Source organism: Ustilaginoidea virens, chromosome 7 (assembly GCF_000687475.1).
Source record: "Ustilaginoidea virens chromosome 7, complete sequence".
Lineage (NCBI taxonomy): Eukaryota > Fungi > Ascomycota > Sordariomycetes > Hypocreales > Clavicipitaceae > Ustilaginoidea > Ustilaginoidea virens.
Window position 1 is genome coordinate 1,879,512 of NC_057322.1, and position 26,490 is coordinate 1,906,001.

At 58.4% G+C, this 26,490-nt stretch overlaps 6 protein-coding genes across 6 annotated transcripts; 4 read left to right on the forward strand and 2 right to left on the reverse strand.

Moving 5' to 3' along the window:
- Nucleotides 1-296: 296 nt before the first annotated feature.
- On the reverse strand, nt 297-6,552 carry UV8b_08196 (uncharacterized protein; the record flags this gene model as incomplete). Its single annotated transcript, XM_043145693.1, has 2 exons — nt 297-515; nt 676-6,552. 2 exons carry the CDS (start codon nt 6,550-6,552, stop codon nt 297-299), a joined length of 6,096 nt encoding a protein of 2,031 aa, XP_043001628.1.
- A 730-nt stretch (nt 6,553-7,282) lies between these two features.
- Nucleotides 7,283-7,885, forward strand: UV8b_08197 (uncharacterized protein; the record flags this gene model as incomplete). The annotated part of the gene is made up of 1 exon (XM_043145694.1): nt 7,283-7,885. One exon carries the CDS (start codon nt 7,283-7,285, stop codon nt 7,883-7,885), a length of 603 nt encoding a protein of 200 aa, XP_043001629.1.
- Nucleotides 7,886-8,378: 493 nt separating this feature from the next.
- UV8b_08198 (uncharacterized protein) lies at nt 8,379-8,867 on the forward strand (the record flags this gene model as incomplete). Its single annotated transcript, XM_043145695.1, has 1 exon — nt 8,379-8,867. The coding sequence occupies one exon, from the start codon at nt 8,379-8,381 to the stop codon at nt 8,865-8,867; it is 489 nt and encodes a 162-aa protein (XP_043001630.1).
- Nucleotides 8,868-13,324: 4,457 nt separating this feature from the next.
- On the reverse strand, nt 13,325-14,144 carry UV8b_08199 (uncharacterized protein; the record flags this gene model as incomplete). The annotated part of the gene is made up of 2 exons (XM_043145696.1): nt 13,325-13,926; nt 13,997-14,144. 2 exons carry the CDS (start codon nt 14,142-14,144, stop codon nt 13,325-13,327), a joined length of 750 nt encoding a protein of 249 aa, XP_043001631.1.
- A 1,249-nt stretch (nt 14,145-15,393) lies between these two features.
- Nucleotides 15,394-18,216, forward strand: UV8b_08200 (uncharacterized protein; the record flags this gene model as incomplete). The annotated part of the gene is made up of 4 exons (XM_043145697.1): nt 15,394-15,535; nt 15,603-15,982; nt 16,071-16,472; nt 16,585-18,216. The coding sequence occupies 4 exons, from the start codon at nt 15,394-15,396 to the stop codon at nt 18,214-18,216; spliced, it is 2,556 nt and encodes an 851-aa protein (XP_043001632.1).
- Nucleotides 18,217-22,945: 4,729 nt separating this feature from the next.
- UV8b_08201 (uncharacterized protein) lies at nt 22,946-26,131 on the forward strand (the record flags this gene model as incomplete). The annotated part of the gene is made up of 2 exons (XM_043145698.1): nt 22,946-24,462; nt 24,565-26,131. 2 exons carry the CDS (start codon nt 22,946-22,948, stop codon nt 26,129-26,131), a joined length of 3,084 nt encoding a protein of 1,027 aa, XP_043001633.1.
- Nucleotides 26,132-26,490: the final 359 nt, after the last annotated feature.

Genomic DNA, 26,490 nt, shown 5'->3' on the forward strand with positions numbered 1-26,490 from the left:
CAGCATCTACCCCTGCCAACGTTGCTTTATCACGTGCTGCTTCATCATGCGAATCCTCCTCGTCTAAAAGAACAAAGGGCCTGCTCGCTACTTTCCGATGATGCCAACAACCGAGTAAAAGGACATGCTCATAGTAATACTTGCCATGCGTGTGGCGTGCAAAAGCAGGATGTCGCAAGCAAGCATGTAGAGTAGAATACAATCGAGGCCGATTGCCTGGCGGCGAAGCACGGAACCTCACATCCGACCAGCACCCCGCAGGCATCGCCTCGCGTTGGACCTTGGCAAGACCACGGCTAGAAAAACTTGGCCATGGCTCGGCTGAGATCGATAAAGTCGACCGGCTTAGTCACATAGTCGCTGAACCCGGCCGCGATGCACTTTTCCTGCACATCCGACATGACGTTGGCCGAGAGGGCAATGATTGGCATCTTGCGGAAGCCGGCCGCATTTTCCCACCGTCGTATTTCACGGCATGCTTGGTAGCCGTCTTTACGAGGCATGTGCAAGTCACACTGCGGGAGCAAAGAATTAGTCCAGGGTCAAGACCATGTTCGGAAAAAAAAGGAAGAAAGGAGGGAAAATGGGAAAAAGGGGAAAAGGGGGAAAAGGGGGAAAAAGGAAAAAAAAAAAAAAAAAAAAAGTAAACAACGCAAAGGCAGCAGCAGCACCAACCAGAATCAGTGAATAGTACCCGTGTGGCTTGGCCAAGACAATCTCGGTGCACTCGGCCCCGTCAACGGCCACCTCGACATCCACGCCAATCTTCTTAAGATACCTGTTGAGCACCTTCTGGTTCACCGGGTTGTCCTCGACCAGCAGCACCCGGTAGCCCTTGTTGCCCATCCGCTTGCCAATCTCCTGATAGCTGGCCTTTTGGCTCTCCACCATCTGCTGCGCCGTGGACCGGTTCCGGTCCACGCTGAAGTCGCGCACCTTGTCGGGATCAAAGATGACGGCGAATCGCGACGGCTTGACCGGCTTGTAGATAAAGGTCACCGTGTTTTCCGTCAGCACCCGCTCGTGCTTGGTGTCGGCTGCCAGTTTCTGCACCGCCTGCCTCTGGGTGGAATCGATGAGAATCACAATCATGGTTCCCTCAATCCTCCGCAGCAGGGTGATCCGGTCCATGACGTCCATGATGTCTTCGGCAGGGGCCAGGTTCAGGACAATGTGCGTGAACATGACGGGGTCGTCGTCGCCGCCGAGGAAGGGTTCGGCCTCTTCAATCGTCGCCACAGCCGTGATGCTGTGGGGCACCTCCTTGGGCAGCGTCATTTCAATGTGCTTCGTCGTAGCTTCTCGGCTGTGGTGCTGCGCGCAAACAATCAGGATCGAGTACGCCGGCGGCCGGAAGTCGCTCGTCGGCCGCGAGCTCTCCACTTCCGACATTGACGTTCGGTATGCCGAGCCTCTTTCGGCCGTCAGCTCGAGCTTCATCTGGGACAAGTCCTGCCCACTGGCCTTGGCTGCCTCGCTAAACCGTGCCAGTCCAGAGCTGACCGATCGAGTCGAGGGCGACAGGGGTAGGTGTCTGCCGAGACGGGCCGACGAATCGGAGCTGCCGGGAACCAGTACCGACATTGGGCTCGGAGGAGCTGGGTGGTGGTGATGGTCCGCGGGCCTAGGGCCGGCGATTTCTTTTGGACCGCCGCCACCGCCGCCGCTGCCATCATTGTCCGCGCCATGCGCGCCCTTGCTTGCAAGACGCACTACATCCTCAGACGAGCCCTGCCTCGAACTTGCCGGCGCCGATGACTCCGGACTGACCGGGGCGTTGGGGTGGTCCTCGGCAGACGGCAGGGTGAACCGCGCCGTAAAGGTAAAGGTCGATCCCTTGCCCGGGATGGCGCTGCCCTCCATCTTGCCTCCGTGGAGCTCTACCAGCTGTCGCGAGATGACAAGACCGAGACCGCTCCCGCCGTGCTGTCTCGTGCTGCTCCCGTCAATCTGACTAAACGGCTTGAATATGAGCTCGGCCTCCTCCTTGGTAAACCCCCTTCCGGTGTCGATTATGGCAAACTGAAGCACGATTTCGTGCCGAGTCGGGTCCGAGGAGGCGTCGCTGTCCGTGCACACTCTGCATCGACTAAATACTTCGCCTTCCGAGGTGAACTTGATGGCGTTTCCAATGACGTTGAGCAAGACTTGGCGGATTCGGACCTTGTCGCCCTTGACCCACGCTGGCACGTCCTCTTCGACCAGGTAGTTCAGCTCGAGACGCTTCGCAATCGCCATGGTTGACACGAGCTCGTTCACGTCTTCAATCAAAGACCGGGTATGAAACCACTCGTACTTGAGTTTCATCATGCCGGCATCAACCTTGGACAGGTCCAGTATATCATTAATAATCATGATCAGGCTGTTGGCGCTCGTTTGGATCGTATTGGTGTAGTCCCTCTGCTCCTCGTTCAGGGTTGTGTCCTGCAGAAAGCTGACCATGCCCGAGATGCCAATGAGCGGTGTTCGTATCTCGTGAGACATGTTGCTCAAGAATCGGCCCTTGGACTCCATGGCCTCTTTGAGCTTGGCCTCCAGCAGCTTGTGGTCGTTGATGTCCGTGGCAGAACCAAAGTAGGAGCTAGCTCCTTGACCAAAGTCGAGCGTGTCGATTTCGACGCAGCGAATGAGATGCCAGCGATACTCGCCAGTCTTTGATCGGAGACGGACCTCGGTGGTGTAGGAAAGCCGGCCGCTCGTGTCCATGGCCACCTTGATGATGCCCTGGCGAGCCAGTTCCGTCAGTTCGGCGGAAGGAAGCGAGTACACGGAATCACTGTCAGAGCTGCTCGTGCGGGACATTGAAGGCTGCTGCTGCGCATGATGCAGGCTCAAACCTCCGGCGCCGCCAAGATGATGCGGAGGAGCCTCATGCTCGCCTCGAGGTGCGCATGTGCCGGTCTTGCAGGACGAGAGCGTTCCGGCAGCAGGGTTGTTGTTGTTGTTGTTGCTGCTGCTGCTGCTGCTGCTCGTCTCGTCGCTCAGGGATCGAGCATTCGAGGGCTTGGTGGTGCCTCGGTCGTGGGGGATCCTGCACCTTGTCAGATCTTCTGGATGCACAAAGTCCATGAACCCAAGCCCGAGCGAATCCTCGAAGCTCTGGCCAGTATAGGACAGCCATTGATCGTTGGCAAACGTGATGCCGTCGTCTTCCGTTGCGGTGAATATGATTTGCGGGATGAGGTTGGCGAGCAGCCTGTGTTTCGCCTCCGAAGCTTCAATTTCCTCTTGCCGGGCAGCCTTCAGCTCAGCAATGTGCTGGTCGTGAATATCCATGTAGGAGCCCAGGAACTGCATGATGACGCCGCGTTTGTCCTTGGACGCCACAGCTCGCGCGTAGAACCAACGGTAGGCGCCGTCGAACCTTTTGATGCGCACGGTTCTGGAGAACTGCTCCCCGGTTCGTAGAGAGTGGCCCCAGGCTTTGAGATAACCCTCTCTGTCGTCGGGGTGAATGCTGCCCCAGGGGTCGGCGGACAGGTCCGCCACGGTTTGCCCGCGATAGGATAAGAAGCGGCTGTTGACCCACACCGTCTCTCCCGTCTGCGGTAAAGAGACGAATACGTGGGCGGGCAGCGAATCGAGGATGAGTCCCTTGAGTTTGTCGGACGGAGGCGGCATGTCACCGACCGTGGGGATCGAAGAGCCACTCCGCGACGGTGTCGCCGGCGTCGGCGGCAGTTTTGACGTCACACTGGAGCTTGGAGGGAGAGACTGAAATGTCGACGCAAAGTCTGCCCCGTAGCTGTGCAACACGGAGTGGCGGCCGCGTTCAACCTTGCTTGAACCGCCAGCAGCCCTGTCCATAGTCGTTGGCCTGGGGGCCGTCGACTCGCCAGCCGGGTTGGCAACGGCATCTTCGTGTTCGCCAGGGAGGCTGCTGCCGTCTTTCCTAAACTTGGCGGCGGCGCCTTCGTCGGCCTCAGGACAGCTCTTCGCTGCCGCCTGCTCTGGACTGGAAACCTCATGTCCGATCCTGGCACTGGATAGGAACGACTGTCTGCTCTCGCTAGGTGAGCCTTCTTTGGACGCCGCTCTTGATCTCTCCTTGGCAGGAGCGGTGTCTATTTCGTGCTTCAACGCCGCCCTCTGCTTGCTGGCAAAGTAACTTTCCGCTCCTTGACAAGTCACCGAGGGACTGCCGAGAGGTAGTCTCCTGTCCATGAAGTGACTGAGTGAGCCAGGCTCCCATCCCGGCGTTGCCATCGGGGAAGCGGTGGTGCTTTTGGAGATGGCCGAATAGTCGCTCGGACTTGTTATGCTTCCGCCTCCTGAGCCCTGCGGGAGCATAGTCCGCGAAACCGCATGCGCGGTAGCATCGCCTTGGTTCGCGAATGGTGCGACGGCGCCAAAGCCAGTTGTCGAAGGTCTCCGCCGCTGGAGGCCGGCCAGCTCCGTCTCGAGGTTGCTGTAGTGACGGCACAGAGAAAACGAGGTCGCCATATGAGGCGCAAGGTGTTCAAGCGAATGCCTTAGAGCAGATGGATACGGTATCACGGTGCTGAGGATGGAGAGGATGGCGATCGGAGCGGAACGGTTTCTCTTCAGCTGTTCTTGCGTTACGCGATCCGCATCCGGCGTCTGCTTGCGGTCGGGCGGGCACTCGTCCTTGGATCGCGTCTGCGATTTGATTTCCAGGGCAGCGCCGTCGAGCTTAAAGGTCCTGGTGGGTTTCGAGAGGAGGACGTGGGTAAGAGGGATGTGGAGGACGGTCCAAGAGTTGTCAACGCCGATGGCTTCCGGTGGGCGCATTCCGGTATAGCTGGAGGGTGGCGAGCCAGGGTTGAAGCTCTCTTCGTCAACCATGGCATCTGTAAAGAACGGGTTCTCCAATGCATCGGCTCGGACGGCAGGGGAGGGCGCGGGAGACTGCGACCAAGGAGAGGATGGCGCCTGTTCGTACTCCTCATACTTTGGAGTAGAGGGCTTTCGATCTTCGTCATCCAGGTAGTGAGACGACGACGACATCGTCTTTCCGCTCGTCTTTCCGCTGTCGGAAGCATGGGACCCTTTGGCACGCGATGTGCCGGGCAGAAGCGAGGATAGCTTGGAAACAGAGTCGGTACGCTGTCTCCTGGGTTTCTTGGCATCGACGGTCCCTCCCTTCGAGCTCGCTCTCTGCTCCGATCCTTGATCCGGCTCTGGTTCATTTCGGGGGAGGTAGGGATATGTCCGAGTCAGCGCTACGGTACGGCCGCGCTCGAGCACGCGCGCAATGCCTGCGTGGTCAATCAGGGGATCTGCTTCGTAATCCAACGCTTGCAGGACGGGTAACACGCGACCCTGACCTTGATAACGTGCCACGTAAGGGGCTTCCCAGCTTGGTATCTCGTGCTGCGCTTCACGAGCGGCATCATGCTCGCTCAATGCGTCCTTGTTCAGATGCACGAAATCCCCTCGAGGTTCGGCCGCATTTTCCGCCGCAGCTCGATGAGACGAATGCTGCTGCGTCTTGCTCCTCATCAGAGGCGTGGGCCTTTTCAGGACTGAGGTGCGATCCTGCGACTGCTGTCTGCTCTCCTCAAACGCAGTGAATGAATGGCGACTTTGCAGGCCTGGCCTAGGCAGGTTGACGGAGCCAGCGGCGGCACTTTCCAAAGAGGCCGGGCCTTCGGAAGCCTCGCAGTCGCTGCTCTTGTGGTGGTGGATGCTGCCCTTTGCCAAATAACCCAGGCTGAAATCGTCCTCCTGGTGTGCGTTGTAAGTAGCCTTTTGACCCCACGGAACATTTTCAAGGTCGGTAGTGTCCGCCGGGACGGCAAGAGTCACGCGCTCGGCTTTGTAGATGTCCCGCATGATTTGCACCACGGTGCTCCACCAGGCATCCAGGCCGGGTTCGGCGGACAGCATGAGCGACAGGTCGTAGAGGTTAGGAGCGGGAAAATCATAGTCGAGGGGGTAGTCGCGGGATGGCAAGGGTTCGAAAGCGAAAGACGATGCTGTCGCGGGGGACTCGCAGGGGACTCTTTCAGGCATTCCCCGATATTCGAACACGGAGGGCATCTGCTGCCGCGACGCCGGACTCGCCGGGAGCTGTGGAATGACTCTTGCATACTGGCCGGCAGCTCCAGCCATGCGAGGGAAAGGGTACGAAGGCGTGTAGACGGTTGCTGCTGCCGGTGTTGCGCCTCCGCGAACGGTGTTGCCAGACTCGGTGGAGGTGGCGGAGGTGGCGGAGGTGGTGAGACCTGCCGTCAACATTGGCGAGCTTGCTGCACCCGCGCTCTCCTCCAGAATGGGGGAAAAGCGAGTCTTTTGCGGGTGAGCCACGACGACGCCCTTGGCAGAGAGCTCGCGCAGCTCGAGGTCGCGAGCCAGCCTGGCCCGATATTCATTCAGCTGCTGCTGGGATGTAGGCAGAAGTGGAGGGCTGGGGGTTGAATCGTCAAAAGCCGACAAGGAGTTTTTGATCAACCGAGCAGCCGCAGCGGAGGGGGTTGCCGGGACCTGAGGGTGACTCTGTTGTTGTTTGGAACTGTGCCACTCTTGCTGACCCCTGCCCGTCGACTCGGACGGCGAAGAGAGAGGGTAGCTGGAGCGGCGTTGAGGCATTCTGCCCTTCCCATGCCTAATCCACGTAGGTGCTGCTTGTACCGTAGCTATGTTACTCGAGCTCAATCCATCTCTCTCGGGACCATTTCTCGGGGCTCGTTTGCACTTCTTCGGGGACGGGCAGGAGGCAGAATCGCCGGGTGACCAGCATTCAGCACCAAGACGCGTTGTTTTGGGGTTTTTGGGATCGGCTTCGGTAGATGCTGGTGCCAAGTACGCGTTGGCAACAGATGCGGGCCGGTGCATGCCTCGAACCAAGAGGGCTCGAGGTTGTTTGTCAGGACAAGAGTCGAAGGATGGACGAGCGCATGAGATGGCAGCCCAGGGGTGTTGGGGGGGTTGGTTGGGGGGGGGGGGGGGTGGAAGTATGTGCGGCGTTGTGCACGACGTCAACGGGCTCCTGCCGCTGTTGCCCGAAAAGTCGGCAAGGTCAAGGTCAACGAGACGGTATCCGGGTCGAGGGTGGGCTGAACAAGACGCCTGGCGGGTAAATGAAAGTCGGGCAACAATACGGATCCTTGGGAGGGCGAGTGGCTTCCCGCCTTTAGGTCTGGTCGAACGGGGGAAGAAGGTGTCGCCAAAGAACGAACAGGTCGGGTGGGCGGTCGGGTAGACTTTCGGGTGGACTTTTCGGGTGGACTCTTCGGGTGGACTTGTCGAGTTGGCGCTGGGGGAGGGGAGAACAAACGGTGAAGACTGGATGCTGTCAAAATAAGGTAAGGGGGGGGGGATGGGGATCGAGGAGATGAAGGATGGGCAGTGCGACCGACGTCAGCCCCCCAAGGGCGATTATGGATTTATGGCGTGGAGGAAGGGTTGGGGGCAGAGTGAGATGAGATGGCCGTGCTGGGATCAAATCAAGTCTGGTCTCGGTCTGGTCTTGGTCTGGTCTTGGTCTGGTGGGAGCCACGAAGCTGGAGCTGGAGCTGGAACTGGAACTGGAGCTGGAGCTGGGGCTGGGGCTGGGGCTGGCCACACGGCGAGGGCCAACACGGCGGCGAGAGCCACCAGCACCACAGCACCCAGCAGCAGCACCACCCAGCAGCAGCACCACCCAGCAGCAGCACCATCCAGCAGCAGCCCCATCCAGCAGCACCACAGCAACCACCCAGCATCGCCCACCCAGCACCGCCCACCCAGCACCGCCCACCCAGCACCACCACCATCACCACCACCACCGCCACCGCGCCATTCGCTGCCATCGAGATTACCAACGTTGCGGTTGCAACCAGCGAGTGCCAGCCAGCAGCAAGATCCAGCTGGGGGGGATTTCGGTTGCGTCAACTGCGACTCCAAAGAGGCCGCACGCCCTCGGTGCCCATGCTGCGATTGACACGATTGACACCTACTGCACTGCAGAGACCCCGTAGACACAGCGCTGTGCCACGTACATACATACCGAGGCAGGTAGGGACCAGCTGGGCAAAGACCCATGGAAGCGGCTCTGCGTCGGCCCCCCCCCCCCTTTGCGGGTCGAATCCGAGTCCCTGCCTGCCTCTACACCCTCCAGGCCACGAGCCCGTGCAGCTGCGAGCACTAGCAGGGTGCAGGGCCCGCCAGCACGCGATGCGGAAAGAGAAAGACGCGCCAGACGGCATACCATCCAAAGGCTGTCGCGGGGGAGGGGGAATCGAAATCGCGAGCCATCGGGCGAATTTTTTTTTGTTTTCTTTTTTTGCCGACTTTTTCTTTGTTCTCTCGCCAGGGGGGACCGCCAAAGACCAGGGGGGTGGGGAGGCAATCAAGCAAGCGCCCAACTGTGGGGGAAGGGGCGAGACACGCAAAGAAGGAGCGGGCCAGTGCCTGGCTTATGAAGTTATGAGGTTATGACGTCAACCAGGCGTGGGCACCAGTACCGACCAATTGAGACGTGGGCTGCATGTTGCATGTTGCATGTTGCATTGCTGCAACTCCCGCGTTCCCTGCCCGCTCGTTTTAATGGCCGTCCACCGTTGCACCAGCTGCGTGATCATTCCCTGGCCCCTGGGGCACCCAATCAGCCAGCCCCAGCGTCGACATCAGCCTTCCACAGGCGGCAAGGCAAAGGCAAAAGCGCAGCCGGCAGACAAAGGGTGACAGGCGACAAGGCGACAGGCGACAAGGACGGCGGGCAGTCCAAAGTCAGTCAGTCAACCAACTCACTGCTGGGACATGGCAAAGGACCACGACCGTGCCTTGACGACGACGACGACGACGACGACGACGACGACGACGACGACGACGACGACGACGACGACGACTTCAAAACTAGGGGCTGGCCAACACGTCCTGGACGGCCTGGAGTCCTGGACGGCCTGGCATGTCTTGGAAATTAACCACCCCCCCTTGACTTGTTCACAGCATTCTTGTCCAACACGGCAAAAGGTAATGCGGCAAACTTTGCGCTGACTCGAGGCTCTCCCCTCCTTGTACGGAGTACCGAGTACCGAGTACGGAGACACATGACGCTTCTCTCGACCTTATTAGTCGGGGTTCCACCGCAACATGACCTACCGACGCACATTTCAAATTTCCGCCTCAGTGACATGACAACGTCGGTTCCTCGATGGGCTGACGCTGAGGGGCTGACGCTGAGTCGCTGACCTTGGTTCCCCTCAGAGTACATTGAATACTGACTGATGGGATCCATTGGCCCAGATGCTCGCCTCAAGTGGCGTACCAGCGCTTTGTGGAATCTGGCACGCAATAGTCCCTGGCACGGAGTAGGCGGATGCGTCTCACGGACCGCACGGGAAGAGCATCTCAGCATGCTGCTTGGGGCGCTCGTATCACAACGGCTTACGTGCAGGGTAGTTTGTGCTTCCCATCTGACCGTTTGAGCGCTTTCGACTCCCTGGCTGCAGCGTTGGAGGTGCCTTCTACTCCGTAGGCATGCACATCAGTCGGTTTTGCTCAAGGCCACATCCGAAAGGCAACTTGGCGCGTCATGAATCAAGCGTCGGAATTGGAGCCTGGAGCCAGAACGGACCCTTTGCTTTAGATGTGTCGAGCATAGTGAACCAAAAGCCCGGCGTCCATGACCCAGGGGCCCGATTCATCCGGCCGCGCGACAAATCATCCATCTGCAGCTTGCCAGCCACGCCCAATGACTTGGATAGCAAACATCAGTCAGCAGAAGAGGAGCAAACAACGACCGCTACAACTACAACCACAACCACAACCAACAAGAAGTAAAAAAGGTAAGATTCCCATTGGCACCAAATCCAGGCGTGACCACACATGACAAACAGACTTTACGACGATACCAGTACGCTGCTTTGGAGAAACAACCCATCACGAGCTCTGGTACGCAAGTGCCAGGTTGGTCAAGACACGGCAATACACGGCAATACACGTCCTTTCCCGGGAGAGGACCATGTCTCCTTTTCTTCATAATTTGACATAGGCCCCTGCTGCAGCACGACCTTCACACACGCAGTACCGTGTTGGCGATCCCACAGCCACGGAGCAGCGGCGCCGTGGTCGCGCTTTTTGGGATATCTCAGCTTTGGTTCGTCCTAATCGAATCGGGGGGAATGCGCCTTTTTACCTCGTCGTTGCCGAGGGCAATCCAAGCAGGGCAAGCGCAAGTCTCGCGTGCAACACGCATTACCCCTTACGGCCAAGTAACCGTACCGTCTACTCCGTACCTGTATCGTTTCTCGTGGAGTCGCCGGTCGTCGCCTATCGCTTTCAAGGCTTGCAGCCCATAGCAACTTGATCAACCAGCATCCAGCACGCCGCAAGCCCAGTCAAGCATGCAGGGCGGGAAGCTGCATCCCACTGCGGTCTTTGCCTGACGTGCCAGACCTGCTCCTCCCCAGTCGCGCGCAAAGCTTCTTTTCTCGTCTAGCTGCCGTTGGTATCTTTTTCGAATTCCCCCCCCCCCCCCCCCTTTTGAATGTAGAAACAGTTCATCGGCATACAATGCGAGACCGGGCGTTACGGTCACGATGGGTTTCCCAGAGTCTTGGTCATGCGGGTACGCCGTGGTGGTGCTTATGCTTTTTGCTTTTTACTCGGCGAAACGTGAGGTAGGGCTTCCATTAGCATGCGGAAAATTAAGCTGCGGCATGGCTCTCTTGCCTCTCTGGAGATGCCTCGTGCCATGATGAGTCTTGAAGATGCAGAGACTGCCCGAGTTCATGCGCATTCCGCTGTAGTCGACGCCAACTGTTGCAGAGGTTCGGCATAGCCAACAGAAGTGCGACGTTCCTCCAGGGCGAATCTTTTGCTGGGCGCCAAGCAGCACGGCGTCGCCGACTGAACAAACCGACGCGTTTTGCTTCATGGAGGCCTCGCGCACCTCGGCGTCTTCACCTTGAAAAAGCCTGTCTGCAGGAACCTGAAGCTGACAATTCAACCAGATCTTCACTCCTGACGGCGAATCACCAGGAAGAGCAGAATGCAGCCTGACGACCGCGGCTACAACCTGCCACCACTGCCCACCCCACGAATGCTTGCCGTGTCTCTCTCACACGTAGGATTCAGAAGACGCGGCGACATGGGAGGAGGGAGCTCCCGTCCTGACGAGCCTTACCTTGCCTTGCTCTTACTCTACTAGCCCCTGCTGGCTGGCGATGATGAGATTCTCCAGACTTCTGCCTCGCTGTAGGATGCGTTTCTAGCAGGCCGCTGCTCTACGCGATTCCGGCCGGCCGCGTTCCGGAATAAAGGGATAGCAGACGGTTATTCCAGAGCACGTGCACCTAGCTACTATGCCCAAGATCCGAGCTGCTATAGAGTATAAGCACAAGCCAGAGAGCCCATTGGCGCCCAGTTTCACCACGGCAGACATGCAAATCAGCACATGTACAGTGTACAGTACCAGTCCCTTCAAGGATGTCGGATGGACAGGGCGTTTGCGCGTGTGTGCTGCAGCATACTCGGGCCGTATCGAGCCTCGTCAGATGCCCTCGACAATGCCCGTCTGGAACTCTGGGACTCTGGGACTCTGGAGTCTGGCACTGGCACTCTGGCCCTATCAGAGTTTGTGGTATTTGATACTGATGCATCCTTATCCTTATCCTTATCCTTGGGCAGCGCAACGCAGCCGCTGGCCGAATACGTCTGGTCTGGTGCTGTTGCATAAGAGCGACCAGACAGCAGCAAAGGGTTGTGGGGCGCATGTATGCAGGCAGGGGCTGGCACGCCCAGCCAGCATGGCCCCAGGTGCTTTGAAGGCAGGTGCCAAAGCCCCATGGGCAGGCGTCAAGCCTCGCCTGTGCACGGCATTCGTTTTATTTTATTTTTTTACTTTTTTGCTCGCCAATGCCACGGACCGTGCTAGCGAATTGGAGCGCGAAAAGAAACAAAGAAAGGCCCGACGGCTCGAGGAAAGCCAGCCCCCGGCCAGCCATCACGGGGGACGACCAGATGCCTCCCAGGCAATTGTGGGGCAGAGCCGACCCCGCACGAAGAGGCTTCAAGGTTCAAGCTGTCATGGATTCCGGGGCGCAGCTGGATCCACAGCGAGAGCTTTTGCTTGTGTGGAGTTGCTGATGGATGTCGTCTTCGGCTCGTTGATGTGACTGGTTCTCTCTTGTTTGCGTGCGTCATTGGAGGAACCGTGTGCGGTGGGCGAGGCCACCGGCACCAGCAAGCAAGCCGCACCTGTCGTCGTCAATGGCTTTTTCATGACAAGTCATTGAGCCCTTTGAGTTCCAGCCGATGGATCCAGCATCTCGGGGAGCACGGCTTTCCGCAGGCATCTCGAATCCCGCCCGTTTCTCTCGCGTCTGACTTATTCTTACTTTCCTTCTTTTTCTTTTCTTTTTTTCTCGTTCAGATCGAGGTAGAAAACTCGTATCGTCTGTCTAGGGTAATGCAGCCCATTGCACAGCACAGCCAAGGGGTGTATGTACGTAGCAGAAACGCCACCCTCGCCATCCACCGTTCCCGCCGGTAACCACTCCTCTCGGTATCCTGCTGAATGGGACGCATGAAGCCCCGCAGCTTGGCGACTGTCCGTTGTGCGCCGCAGCGACGGCCGGCCGGCCCTTTGATGGTTGGTTGCGCTCGGTCGCCTTTTCTTCATGGTATGTAGGAGCCAAAAACGCAATCTGTCATGGCATGTGCCCCCCCCCCCCCCCTTTCCCCCCCCTGCTAGGTTTTGTTTTCTGGGAAACACCTTGGGTCGAGTGAGCCGGGTCATGAATCACCCCGGCAAAGTCGCCGCAGGGTTGGGGCGCAACACGGCCTCGCGCTTGGCCCATGGGCAGTTTTTCATGCGCGCGGCGGAAACCGCTCCGGCGCCTAGCGTAGCCCGCCGTGGCTTCGTCAAGTGAGGCACTTAGTTGCGCGGGCTGTGCTGGACGAAAGCTGGTCTGCGGGCGCCGCCGGGGGCGGAGGGCAAGCTGCAAACCCAGGCTGTTCGCACCCCTACACGAGGATGCGGGAGGAGGATTCGTTGTAGAAGCTGCCGCGGTCGAATCGTACAGCAGAGCTTGCAGGACAGAGACGGGAGTTTTGCAAAGTGGCACCTCCGAGAAGTTGGGTCTGTTGTGAGAACCTTGCTTCTTTGCGGTACTGTAGATAGATATACTGGCATATCGGGGTCACCCAGAGATATGCTAGTTAACTTGGGAAAGAAAGAACGAGAGCAGACGGAGTAGTATCAAAAGCGACAAAGACAAACCAACGCAGCCAGCACATTCGGACCAGCATTCCGTTCCGTATTAAAACAGAGAAACCCAACCCAACAAGACGACCGTCCCACAGCCCGACCCCCCCGCCATTACGTCTCCTTGCACCGCCCGTCCACTTGCAGCGGACCTGGCGAGCTGCTGGGGTCCTAGGCCCCATATCCCATCTTGTGCTTCTGAATGCGCGAGATGACGCCCGCCAAAATAACCAGATTGGCCAGCATGACGCCCCAGACGTTGATGTTGAGAACATGCAGGTTGTAATCCGTGAGCATGGCCATGCAGACCGTCGTCAGCAGCAGCACCAGGATCAAGTACCCCGCATACCGATGGTAAATGTACAGCCTCTTGGCCCGGTCGACACTTCCGTACAGTCGGGGGGTGAAGAGCATGGTGAACCCGACAATGTACTGAGCCATCATGACGAGCAAGGTGAGCCCGCCGAGAACAGAGTGCGCGGAGTGGAAATGGGGCAGATTGTAGAGCGACTTGTTGACTTGGATGAAGACGACGCCGGCGAGGAAGCTGACAAGGGCGAAGATGTTGAGGCTGGCATGGATGCGCTGCCCGAGGCACTTCTGCGCAGGCGTGACGGTGGGCTGCAGGCTCAGAATGGCCTGGACGAGGCTGAAGATGCCAATGGACATGGCAAGGGGATGTCCGGAGAACAATATGACTGGCCGGAGGAATATATGCGCCCAGATGTTGATGCACAGGAGGACGGAGCCCAGCTGGGCGAGGATGCCGGTTCCTTCCAAACAGGCGCGCGTCAGTTGTTTGTTGTCGTCGTTGTCTGCGTCGCCCATGTTCATTGCACGTACCTATGAAGAAGCCCCTCATGACGGATGCTCCCTGTGGTAAGACTGCGTCACCTGGTTTCCCCAGCAAAGGTTCCATGTGGGAATTCTGTCGAGCAGCAGCAGGTTGAGATGCCAGCAGCGGCTCGGTCTGGTCATCCGAGCTGGCCATCTTGCCGACTTTATAGGCCGGGCCCTTGCTTGGGGACTTGGGGACTTGGGGGACTTGGGGCCTTGGTTCTCGAAAGGTAGTGAGCGGTGCGGGAGGGGGTGTTGCTGCCGGGCAAGTCGAGATTAAGCTTTTCCTGCTAGACTTGTCTTGCGACGGTGCTCTTGGTCCAACGCTTCTGCTGCCGTGGCCAACCTTGATTGTCAAGCTATGTGTCGCCACCCAAAGACCGGTCGCAGTCGAGAGGGTTAGGCTGGAATAGCAAGAAAAAAAAAAAAGAAGAAAAGGAAAAAAAAAAGGCCGAGAGGGAAGGGGTATTCGAGGGCACGCGGCCGGGAATGTCGTTGCGTCCGAGGGTGGGCGGTGCTGCGGTGGACGAAAAGGCTGACAGTTATTATAAGATAAGCTCATGGCCCAGAACGGGGCAGCAAGAGTCGGGTGTTGGCCAGAAGGGCCAATATCCGTACATACATACATGAAGCTTTGTCAGCTCTGCCCCAACCCCATGCTGCTGCTGCTGTCGTCGCGTCTACCAGACCAGACCGCATCTACATTTGATGACGACGGCATGGCGTGTTGGGGGCCGTTGTCTCACAGCCAAAAGCAATGGGCTGACAATCGACAATGGACCGACGCCTATTTGCTCAGGCGCACAGCCTGCACAGTGCCAGGCGGCACGGTCTCGCTATGTTCGTGCACGCCTTGCACATTGGATCGAGGCGGAGGCGCACGGACCAGCTATACTGGTAGTGCCAAGTGTGTCAGCTTCCAGCACGGCAAAGTCCCAGACTGGTGTTGGACACGGTGGCCGTGGTCCGCCAACAGAGGCACCAGGCCCAGGACGGCAAGGTACATGTCAATGCTAGGAGGTAGGTACCTTGGGAAATTTAATCCGTAGAAGCTAGCACTACCTATAACCAGTGGCTACCTGCTCACAAAGGTAGGTACCCTGTGGTAACTGCTGGCTGGGCGTTCCGCAACCGGCAACACGCAACGTTGTGTATGCACAACTCCACCACGGCCACGGCCCATCCCATCATTGCGGTCGAGGCAACTCAGACCCTCACACGACAGCCTTGCGAGATATCCCCCATCGCGTCGCGGAAAGAGCCCACGACGGCCCGATACTAGCCAAGACCTCTTCTTTCTCTCGAGCCGACGCAGTACAGCCTCCAGCCTCCCTTGTCAGAGAGCGAGGGCAGCACCGAACTTCCTCGACCCAGGAAGTTCGGCTTTGCCCCCTCCTTCCACCATGGGGCCCTGGCATCTCACCGACAATGACGACCCCAAGTCGCCCGCCATTCCCGCAGACCTCCCCCTGTCCTTGAACGACCGGAGACATGCCCCGTTGGAAGACTATGTAGCGGAAACAGAGATGTACGATGGCTGGCAAGGTCAGCCGTTGCGATCCAAGAGCCGTACCCCTTTGAATGCTGCGTGCTCACCCCTTGCGTTCCTCAGGTCAATCTCAGTTCCTCACAACGCCGGCGCTGGCCAAACCCCTCGGTTTCGGGAATCTTTCTCTGAACGACGACGACTTTGGGCCCGATGCCGGCAAGGGCCCCAGGGATAGCGATGCGCGGCTTATGGAAATGCTTCAAGCGCAGGCTGCGGCTCACCAGGCCGGGCACGGACTCGAAGATGAACAAACCATTGTCAATGACGAGAAGCTCTCGGATTCGGAAAAGAAGGATAGACTGCAAAAGGCCCTGACAATGGCGGCAAGCAATGGTGACGCCCCCCAAGTCAGAAGATTACTCGATGGAATCGCCAAGGCCTATCTCGACGTCAATGCTGCCGACGAAGACGGAACGCCGCCTTTGATATATGCCAGCTGCTTCGTGAGTAGCACCGCTTCTTTTGCTCACGGCCTTTGTCCGCGGAGGAAAATGCCTCCCCGAAACTAATCCTTTTGACTCGTTCACGCAGGGACATGAAAGTGTGGTAAAGGCCCTTATCGAAGCCGGCGCCGATGTCAACAAGCAGGATCAGAGCCAGTGGTCTGCCCTGATGTGGGCCATGACGAACCGCCACAAGGGAATCGCGAAACTGCTGCTGGATCACGGCGCCTCTTCCGATCAGAAGACGTCTTCTGGACGCACAGCCTTTGACTTTGTCCCTCCCGATAGCGACATGTCCTTTTACCTGCACGACAATGGATACAACATCGGGAATGCCGGCATGGGCGACGACTTTTACAACCCCGGCTTTTCACAAGACCGCTTCGAGGAAGAAATGGCCGAGAATGAAATGCGGAGGAGGTTGATGATGGACAGCGCCAGAGACTTGGAGGTTGATTTGGGTAACGTGGGCTTAGACGACCAGCCAGAGGTATGCCAGCCACTTTTCCTTTCCTTTTTCTTCCTTTTTTTTTTTCCCCTCTTTTTATTTTATTTATTTTATTTTATTTTATTTTCATGCTGATGAGAAACTCGCCCTTCAGCCGGTTGATGAGTTTGAGGAAGAGCAACAAGAGTTCGACTGGAGCCGCTGCTTGCATGACCAAATGTTTGTCTTTCAGGAACACGAGCTCGACCGGATACTAGACATCATCGTCACCAAGATGACGCCGCAGCGTTCGCCGTCGCAGAAACCCGTGCCGGCCAACATGATCTTCTTGAGCGCGCGATACGCGCATTATCATGCCAACCCGGAGCTGCTGGAGAAGCTCCTCGTCACGGCCATAGACTTGATCAATGACGTGGTCGAACGATGCCAGTGGGACATGACCATACTGGCGTTTTGGATCTCCAACGCCACGCTTTTGCTGCACCATCTCAAAAAGGACGCCGGGCTGGTCGAGGCCACAACCGAGTTCCAGGCCCACCTCGCCGAGCTCATCAACGAGATTTTCATTCTGATAGTCCGCGACGCCGAACGACGCCTGGACAAGGTGCTCGACGCGGCCATGCTGGACCACGAGACGATTCCCGGTTTCGAGGACATTACGTTTCAGAACGAGTGGAAGCTCTTCAAGCGCAAGGCAACAGTCAAGGAGCAGCCGCTCGAGAAGAGGTTCCGGCCGCCGTCGCCGAAGCAGCGCGCGAAACCCGCCCCGCGCAACGTCACGTCGCTCCTCTCGTCCACCCTCTTCGTCCTGGACCTCTACGACATCCACTCGGTGATTACGTCCCAGATCGTCTCCCAGCTGCTGTACTGGATCGGGGCAGAGCTCTTTAACAGGATCATGTCCAACCGCAAGTACCTGGCGAGGACGAAGGCGATGCAGATCCGCATGAACGTGTCCATCCTCGAGGACTGGGCCCGGTGCAACAACCGGCAGGCGGAGCACTACGAAGGCGGGGACACAAGGGCGTCGGGCGAGACGACCATGGACGCGGCCAGGCGGTTCCTGGCCCCCGTCATCCAGCTCCTGCAGTGGCTGCAGTGCTTCTCGTCCCTCGACGCCGGCGACCTGGAAGCGCTGGTGAGCACGCTGCAGCAGCTAAAGAGGCTGACGCCGCAGCAGCTCATCCACGCGGCCGCCCACTACCGACCCGAGGTGGGCGAGAAGGGGCTCCCGAAGAGCGCGACAAAGCACCTCTTGGCCATGCAGAAGGAGGCGGCGCTCAAGCGGGACCGGCGCCGCAGCCGGGCGCCCTCGCCGCAGCCCAAGACGGGCCAGGGCCAGGGCGGCAGCGGCAGCAGCCCCACCACGCCCGTCAAGGGCAAGGTAAACGGCAACGGCGGGGACAACCTGCTCGACACGCCCGGGAGCGCGCTCAGCTGCACGGACGAAGGGCCGGGCGCAGACGGTGGCGCAGACGGCGGCGGCGGCGGCGACAACGGCAACGGCAACGGCAATAGCAACGACGATGGCAACGGCAACGACGACGACGACGACGACGACCCGGAGCACCTGCTCATGGACCCTGCGCTCATGCTGCCGTTTACGCTGCCATCCGTGACCGACATGCTGGTCTCGTACGGGGCCGGGTTCGGGGGCGTCAACAGGGAGCGCGAGAGAAAGTACATTCCTTCCGTGCCGGCCGAGTTCCTGGAGAAGCTGGAAATCAGCGGCGTGCGGAAGGAGCCCATGTTTGAGGAGAAGGACTGGGAGAATGAGCAAGTATGAGTCACGATGATGATGATGATGATGATGGGTCCTGACGATGAATCATGATCATGAATCGTGAGCCGAAGGGAGATTGTCATGGAGAGGGAAACGCGCTTTTCCGTGGCGGCTGAAAGGTGCACCTGGGTAGAGAGTAGTCAGCCACGAATCCGGGTAGATGCATGCTACAGAGTAGAAGCAGCTACGAATCCGGGCACGGGGGAGGCAAACACTGTTTTGTTTTGTTTTTCTTTTTTTTTTCTTTTTACTCTTGTTTTTTTTTTTTGCCCTGTTCTTTGCACAAGCCCACTGCAACGCGACATCTGGTTCACGACAGCGACACTCCTCCACCTTTTCTTTTTTGCTTCTGCTTGTTTCTGCTTGTTTCCCCCCAGCCTGATTTGAGTTTTACGTTGGCCATGGGAAAAGACCACACGGGCTTACATGTTGCGAGCTTGTACAATTTTCTTCGATACAGGTGCCCTGCGTGCAGGTGCCTCTATTTGGGCAGCACCCGAATCTGAATATAGGGTGATTGCGTCTTATCCCGCCGTGTTTATGTGGTTTTAGCACAGATGACCTGTCTATCTTGGCATGGGATGTCTGCGCCGATGCTGTGCTTCGGCCCGGTTCGCAGCGGGACCGGCATGACATCTATCAGGTGCGTAGGTACATAGGTACGTACGTACATGTGCTTGGATGGAAACCAATGCGCTGCGTGCGGAGGGCAGCCCCAACCGCGATGCGATGCGCCCGGTTGGGAATCAGGATGAACATGGGGGGCGCGTTGCTTTTCCGGAGGCCTCGCTGCAAGGGGGGCTGGGGGGTAGGCGGGCTAGCGCACGGCCCGCGGTGCTGGCGCGGTGCTGGCGCGGTGCTGGCGCGGCACGGCATGGCATGGCATGGCATCAATGGCTGCCGGCGCGGATTGCCAGTAATATAATACATCAATAGCTGCGGACGTGAAAATCAGGAACGCGTGCGGTCGCCCCGGGGAACGGCGGTCGCGCGGGACGGGGTGGGTGCGTGTGGTCGCTGCGGTGGGCGAGTTGACTGACTGTGGGCGTTTTGCCCGTTTGCCTCGTCGATGGCAAGTGGCCTGGTCAGAGCATGTGCCGGGCGGCGGACGGAGGAGTACATGTATTTACGTAACTAGACGTCCGCGGGCCGGCAGGGGGCGGCCCGCCGGGGGTGGTGGTGGTGGTGGTGGTGGGGGGGGGCACCCAAGTTCACGTCCTGGCTTGCGGCTTTGGCCTGCCGCTCTTCCTCGCAAGCTCCCTTCATTCCCATTCCCATTCCCATTCCGTTTCCGTTGTCTTTTTGCTGTGCTTTCTCCTCCCCAGGCCGGAAAAGCGTCTGCATGTCTGGGGCTGCGGCGCACGCGAATCCATCCAAGATAAAACAACCGTCGGCCAGCCGTCGGGAGGAGCCTCCTCCCCAGCGGTATCTTGCCTTGGGTCTCGGGAGCCGGACCCTTGCCTTCTCCCCCCCCGCCCCCAAGTGCTGCGCGGTGCTGACATCCTGAGACGGGTTTGCTGCCCGTTGGCGCGTTGCGCGTGGTGAGCGCGCCGAGTGCTGAGTCCTGACCCTGGCAGCATGCACCGCCAATGTCCTATTCGGCAATGTGCCGATGCTGCGGCCTTGTTTTGCAGATTCTCGTGAGTGGTTGGGGGGGGGGTCGCTGATGCAGGGTGCAGGGTGCAGGGCGCAGATTGCAGGTTGCATCCCGGGACTGAACTGGTGCGTTGCGTGCGTGTTGGTTGGTGAAGAGGAAGGGAGGGAAGGGGGGGGCTGGTAAAGTAAGTCGGGCGTGCAAAGGTGCTGCTGGTTGGTGAACCGCAGTTGCTGGCCTTGTCGACGAGTCATGCATAGAGGAGCAGCGAGCTTGCTGAACACCTGGACGGTGGCCTCGGGTGGATGGATCGCAACATGCGCTTGTGTGCTGTCTAATCTCCGTCGAAACCGCACGACGGCAACTGCTGCTGGGCCGCGCTTTGATCGAGCGCCAGAATCTAGCGATGCTCTTTCCTTTGAGCCCGCTCGTTTGGTGTCGTGACGGACGTCCTGCAAGCTTGTACTCCGTAGCTGGCTGTCCAGCACGGTTGGCCACAGCGGCAGCTGTCATGGCTCACCAACCACGTGGAGACGGCTGGCCAGGGCTTGTGGGGGAGATTAAAAATACCGCATCCGTGTGTTGAGCGCCGCAACAATCTTGTGCTTTTATTAGGCCAAGGCTGCGGTACACCGGCTGGCCGTCCAGCCGGTGGAGAGCTTGGATGCGGTTGGGCGGTGATGGGGTCCAAGTCGTGATGGACCCGACCCGGTCGTCGATAAGCTCGGCTCTGTCAAAAGGAGGACAAGTCTGGTGGGTGCTGGTTCCTCAAAACGCCCCAGCCGCATCTGGCCAACTAGCCACCGCGGTGCGATGTGGCAACGCCTGGGTGGCTCTGGTAGGTAGGTACTATTTAGGCAGCAGGTGGCACAACCCGACCGAGCAGATTGAATGCCAGGATCAAGAGGCTAGAGACTCCATCCAGCGTGCGTGCCTTTGTTTCCAACAACAGTGCGCAGCTTCGCAGTATCGGGCAGGTCAGTTGAAAGGTCGGATTGCGTGGTAGGATTGTGTGGTTGGATGGCATGGTCGGATCAGAGGGTCAGGCTGCCGATCGGAATCAACATGAAGATCAGCAGCAGGCCAGCGTGTCCAAGTGTGATTAGAAGTTCATGTTGAGCTGTCGTCGGTACTGTAGCTATGTCGAGACGTTGTTTGACGAGGGTCAGCAGTGCTGGTGCTGGTGCTGGTGCTGGTGGTGGAACGTCCAGACTGGATGGAGCCTGCGGCTTTCTGTTGGGCGTGCAGCCACCAGATCAGCCCGTTGCCCGATGCGGCAGTGTCCTGCCTTGTGCAGGAACAAGCTTTCCGCGGGTGACCTGTCAGCGGGCCTTTACGTCTGGTCTGTTTTTTTTTTATTCCTCCGCGTTGTCTGTCTGTCTGTCTGTCGTCTTTCCCGGAGCAGCTGCGCGGCTGAGTATCGGCTTTTAAGAGGGCTAGCCCGTCAATTCGGTCATGGACTCGCGACTCGGGAGGTTGCCGGCAATTCCAAGCATCAGAAGCACGGCAATCCAGGGAGAACAGAGTGGCCAGGGGACTGGGCAGAGCACCCTGGCCCAAAACGTCAAGTTTGCGGCATAAGCAGGTCATGACGAGTGTCCAACGTAGGTAGCCGAAGCTGGTGCTGTCGACGGCGCCCGCGGCCGATCAAGCGTTGGACCTTGGTTGCCTGCCGTTGACGTTGCCCTCGTGCCGCCTTGGCCTTTGCGGCCGACTAGGTAGGTATGTAGGTAGACAACGCTTGGGGCAGCTGGGGAGCATGCGTCACCGGCTGCCCATCTCGTTGCGCCCTGCGTGCCACTTCTGTGCCTTGTTTGGTGTCCGGTGAAGAAGAGGATGAGCCTGGCGTCCAGCTGCCGAGACGCACTGGCACAACAACGTTCTCGCACGCGCACCATCAATGGGGTTGAAACTTGACAGTTGACCCCTTCTCCGTCGCCCCCCCCCCCCGTCCGTGATCTTTTGCGTCGCCCTTGCCGTGGTTGTCTCGGTGTCTCGGTGACTCGGTGACTCGGTGTCTCTTGTTGGCCTTAAAGATCCCCCTTTTCCCCCAGAAACCTCGCGTGTCTGGTGTTGTCTTGCTCGGCTGTCTCGTCTTACCCACCACGCAAGTCAGTCGCAGCTGGAGAAGCCGTGCTGTGCAACAAAGTCATTTCCCCCCCCCCAGCCGTGCTGCTTTGGCACGTCCGTAGACACTGTCGCATTTTGCCGCGAGACAAGCACCCGTTGGGCACGCATACCGACCGAGGAAACACAGCCGTCTGTCCACGTCCCCGGCCTTCGCAAATCGCCGTCGAGCATTTCGCTGACCGCAAAAACCCCCGGCACCAAGGTTTGGCAGCCACCCATTGGACCAGCAAATCAATACCGAGTAGCCAACGCAACTCCAACGCAACTCCAACGCACGTTGGGGCCCAAATACTCACCTGCTGTCCACCGCCCCCGAACCAGAGACAGTTCTAGCGGCGGGGAGGGGCCAAAAGAAAACAAAGAGAGGGGGAGAAAAAAAAAAAGGAAAAAAAAATTAAAAAGAAGAAAGAAGAAGAAATTGAGGAGCCAAGGCCCCGGCAAGCAACTGCCGTGCATCTGCTGGTTCCCTGTCGTCCGCAGCGCCAAGTGCGCACCAACTGCTCCGTCCGCCGTTTGCTTTGGGCCAGCTGCCAGCTTGGCTGCCAGCTTGTTGTTGTTCACTCGCGCCTTCCTCCAGTCTCTTGCTCTGCTTGACCGCATCTTCCCTCTCCATAACCCTTCAAGTTCATTGCTCTTTGTTCTTTTCCTCTCCTTCACTCGCCTTCACCTCTCCATCCTTGGCCTGGCCAGTTGTTCAGTCTGGCTCTTGGCCACCAGCTTTTCCTTGCCCGTCCTGACGCCTGACGATCAACCAAAACCTTGCTCAGCAGTGCGGATATAACATCTGGCGCCCCCACGGTCGCTCATCTCACCCTGCCGATTCACCCATCGGAGAGCCCTTGCCAGGTCTGCATCATCAAGTTTCCGTCTGCTGCGCTCGTGGCACTCGCATTCTTTGTGCCGGGCAAAACAAAAAAGAAACAAGACGACGAGAAATTACCGTCACAGGATCACTTGCGTGCGCTTTGCATCGCGCTTTGCATTGCGCCCCCGTATACTGTTGCCATGATGCTTCCTTCGCGGTTTCCCTCGGTACGGCAAAGGAACCGCCAGTCAGTCGGCGGAAAGCCCTCCTTCCGGGACGACGTCTCTGTTGTCGGCGTCAGATATGAAAAGACCAAGCCTGCAGAGCCTCCCACCACGTTGCCGCCAACGAGATGCTCCTTGCGCTTGCCCAACAACTCCGTCACGCTGTCGAGGTCCAGCACCGCCGCAACAGCCACGTCACGCTCGACCCGTCCTTCATCCGTCACTCTGACCATCTCCTGTCATCCTGTCGTTGTTGTGCCGCCTGCGTTGGCCTTGATGTCTCGTCTCGAACCGCCCACGGAACAGCATCCCGCCTTGAGATCGCCATTGCCAGCTAACGCGCAGTGTGTCCAGGACGGCAAACGCGACTCGGGTCACGCCGCCACAGCAGCCTCGGACCCGGTCATTCATGAGCAAGAATGTGAGCACGACTTGAAACGCCTCCAGATCCGCCAGTGCCACTTTCTGGAAGCTGAGCCTGAGGGCTGCCACAAACTCTATTGTGTCTCAAGGGAAATCGTACCTGCAGTGGAACTCGTCGACAACAGGGTTGATGCGGACCGAGCGTTGGCCGCAGTAACCCTGGAACAAGCCGGCTCCGCCGCGGGTGCGCCGCCTTTGACACCTGCATCAACCGCAGCCGATTCTCCCTCAACTCAATCAAACAACAACAACAACAACACCACCACCACCACCACCACCAACACCCACGACACCAGCAATCCGCTGCCCTCTCTCAAGACACCTTCATTTTCGCCTCGGAGACTGATGAGGAAGAACCGCACTCGCTCTGTTGGACTCGAAAGCCCGGATTCGAGTGACGTGTCGTCCGAAGGAGCCAGCAGGCTAGCGGCCACGCTGATGGAGCTCCCATCCACGATGCGGGGCTCGTTGTCATCCCCAGCCTCCTCCATGCGGCGCCAACCAACCCACTCCGAAGACGACGTCTCTGCTCTACCTTCATCATCAGGACCTTCGACGTCGGGTCCTGCTGATTTGCCCGCGCAGTTTGCTCCCCTCGCGGTTTCTATCCCTAGCGATAACCTGCTGGACGATGCGTTCATGAGTGGCTTTTCCTTCTCCAAGCGCGGAAGCATCATGTTTGGAGGCAAACGCACAATGCTGCCAGCTCTTGATGGTGCGACCGACCTGACGTCGTCGTCCGCGACCACGGCGCCAGTCGACGAAAACGGCGACAATGTAGAAACTCTGCCGTCTCCGCCGCTCAGCCCAACAGTGTCAAAGGAAGCGAGAGCTGAGAGGGCCAGTTCAAGCACTGCCGTCGCCGACGCAGCCAAGCGCACACCACCCCCCCGGCACCATCCGTCAAGCCTCAACATGCCTGTCCTTTCCCCCGACGTCGAGAAAGAATCTCAAAAGGTGAGATTGCTCTATGAATTTGGCGATGCTATGAACTGGGAAGACGGCGCCAGGTTCTCCTTTTGCGAGCACTTGGAGCCTACTCCCGAGGTTCTTGCAGAGGACTCTCATGACCCGTATGCTTTCCTTTTTTGGCTCTCCAATGAATTACGTAAAAGAGCGATGAGATTTGCTGACATTTTCTTTTCTTTTTTTCCACTTGTTTCTCCCGCAATCAGCGCCCGCGTCGCCAATCCTGGGTCAGCTTCCGCAGCGCCAAGGTGTGCAAGCTCCTTTTCCCACTATCACGCGGATAACGCACGAAGCGATTTTCAGCTGGCCGGTGGGATGGAAGACTGGGAGGACGTCGACATTGCTAATGTCGACCGGTACGGCTTCATTATTACGCCTCGCCAACAATCAACCACGAGAGTAAACACATGCACGGAACTCAAGTCGGCGCAGTTCTCCCCTAGAAGGCGGCATGTGCTGCAAAAGCGAGATCCCATGGGATTCTCATCTGGCCTGGTCCCCGGCAAGGCACCGAGCCGGAAGGTGTCGGCGCGGTCGCTCAACACGGTCAACTCGGAGAGATCGGTTGCCTCTATGCGATCGTCACGGTCCGTCATCCGTCAAGCCAGCAACCTGCTCCCCCACAACCGCAGCCGTCGTTGGATGGACGAGGCCGGCGACATGTTGACCATTTCGCCGAACCTGCAGGACTCGATTGAGGAAGCAAAGGTGGAGAAGATATCCGAGGCGCTGAAACGCAAGGAATGGGAGCGGTCCGAAAAGTGGCACAAGATGGCCAGGGTCATCAACCACGGCGAGCCAGGAGAGGGGATGGATTTTGAGTTTGACGTCAAGAATCCCAAGCTGATTGAGCGAACGTGGAAGGGGATCCCGGACCGGTGGCGCGCCGCTGCCTGGTGGTCCTTTCTGGCGAGCGCGGCCAGAGACCACGAGGGTTCTCCGTCGGCCGACAAGGTGATGGCCAGGTTTCGCGAGCTGCAAGGTCAGGCGTCGCCGGATGACGTGCAGATCCACCTGGACGTTCCGAGAACAATCAGCAGGCACATCATGTTCCGACGGAGACACAAGGGCGGCCAGAGGCTCCTCTTCCGGGTTTTGCACGCCATTTCGATATACTTCCCCGAGACGGGCTATGTTCAGGGGATGGCTTCCCTGGCGGCAACGTTGCTGTGCTACTTTGACGAGGAGAAGGCGTTTGTGATGCTGGTGCGCATGTGGCAGCTGCGGGGGCTGGAGCGGTTGTACAGTCCCGACAGCTTCGACGGGCTCATGACGGCGCTTCGGGAGTTTGACCAGTCATGGCTCAGCAAGGCCATGTCGGAGAAGCTCAGCCAACTGGAGATTGATTCGACGGCCTATGGGACGAAATGGTACCTGACGCTGTTTAACCTGTCGATTCCTTTTCCGGCGCAGCTGCGCGTGTGGGACGTTTTTCTTTTGCTGGGGGGGCGGGATGGTGGGCCAGCGGCGCAAGGAGCTGCTGCTGCTGCTGCTGCTGCGAGAGCGACGACGGAGACTGCGGCGTCGACGGCGACGAGCAATCCGAGGACCGCCGCGACGGACAAGGAGCAGCCGGGAGAGCCCAGCGGGCTCGACGTGTTGCACGCGGCCAGCGCGGCGTTGATAGACGCCCTCCGAGACGTGCTGGTTGATTCTGATTTCGAAAATGCCATGAAGGCGCTGACGTCGTGGATCGCCATCAAGGATGAAGACTTGTTGATGAAGGTGACAAAGGCGGAGTGGAAGGCACACCAGGGCAAGAAGAAGACGTAGCAAGCATGCTTGCCTTTTTGGCCTTTCTGAGCGCTACGGAGCAGAGGCATTGCATTGCATGGTATTGCATTGCATTGCATTGCATTTGCGTTGACTTTTTTGCCAGGCTGGAGGAGCAAGCGTGTTACTTTTGCTGTTCCTTCTTTCTCTTCTTCTTCTTCTGTTTATTCTTTTTTTTTCTGCTCTCTTGCTTTGTTCTGCGCAGCTCTCGACCGAGGATACCTGGCTGGGCCTGTATTCTTAAAGCCAAGCCTTGGGTGGCAAGATTACTACTTGCTGCTGTTTCTTTTTCGTCTTGTTTCCTATTCTATACACGAAGGCATCGGTATTTATTTATTTATTTATTCATTCATTCATTC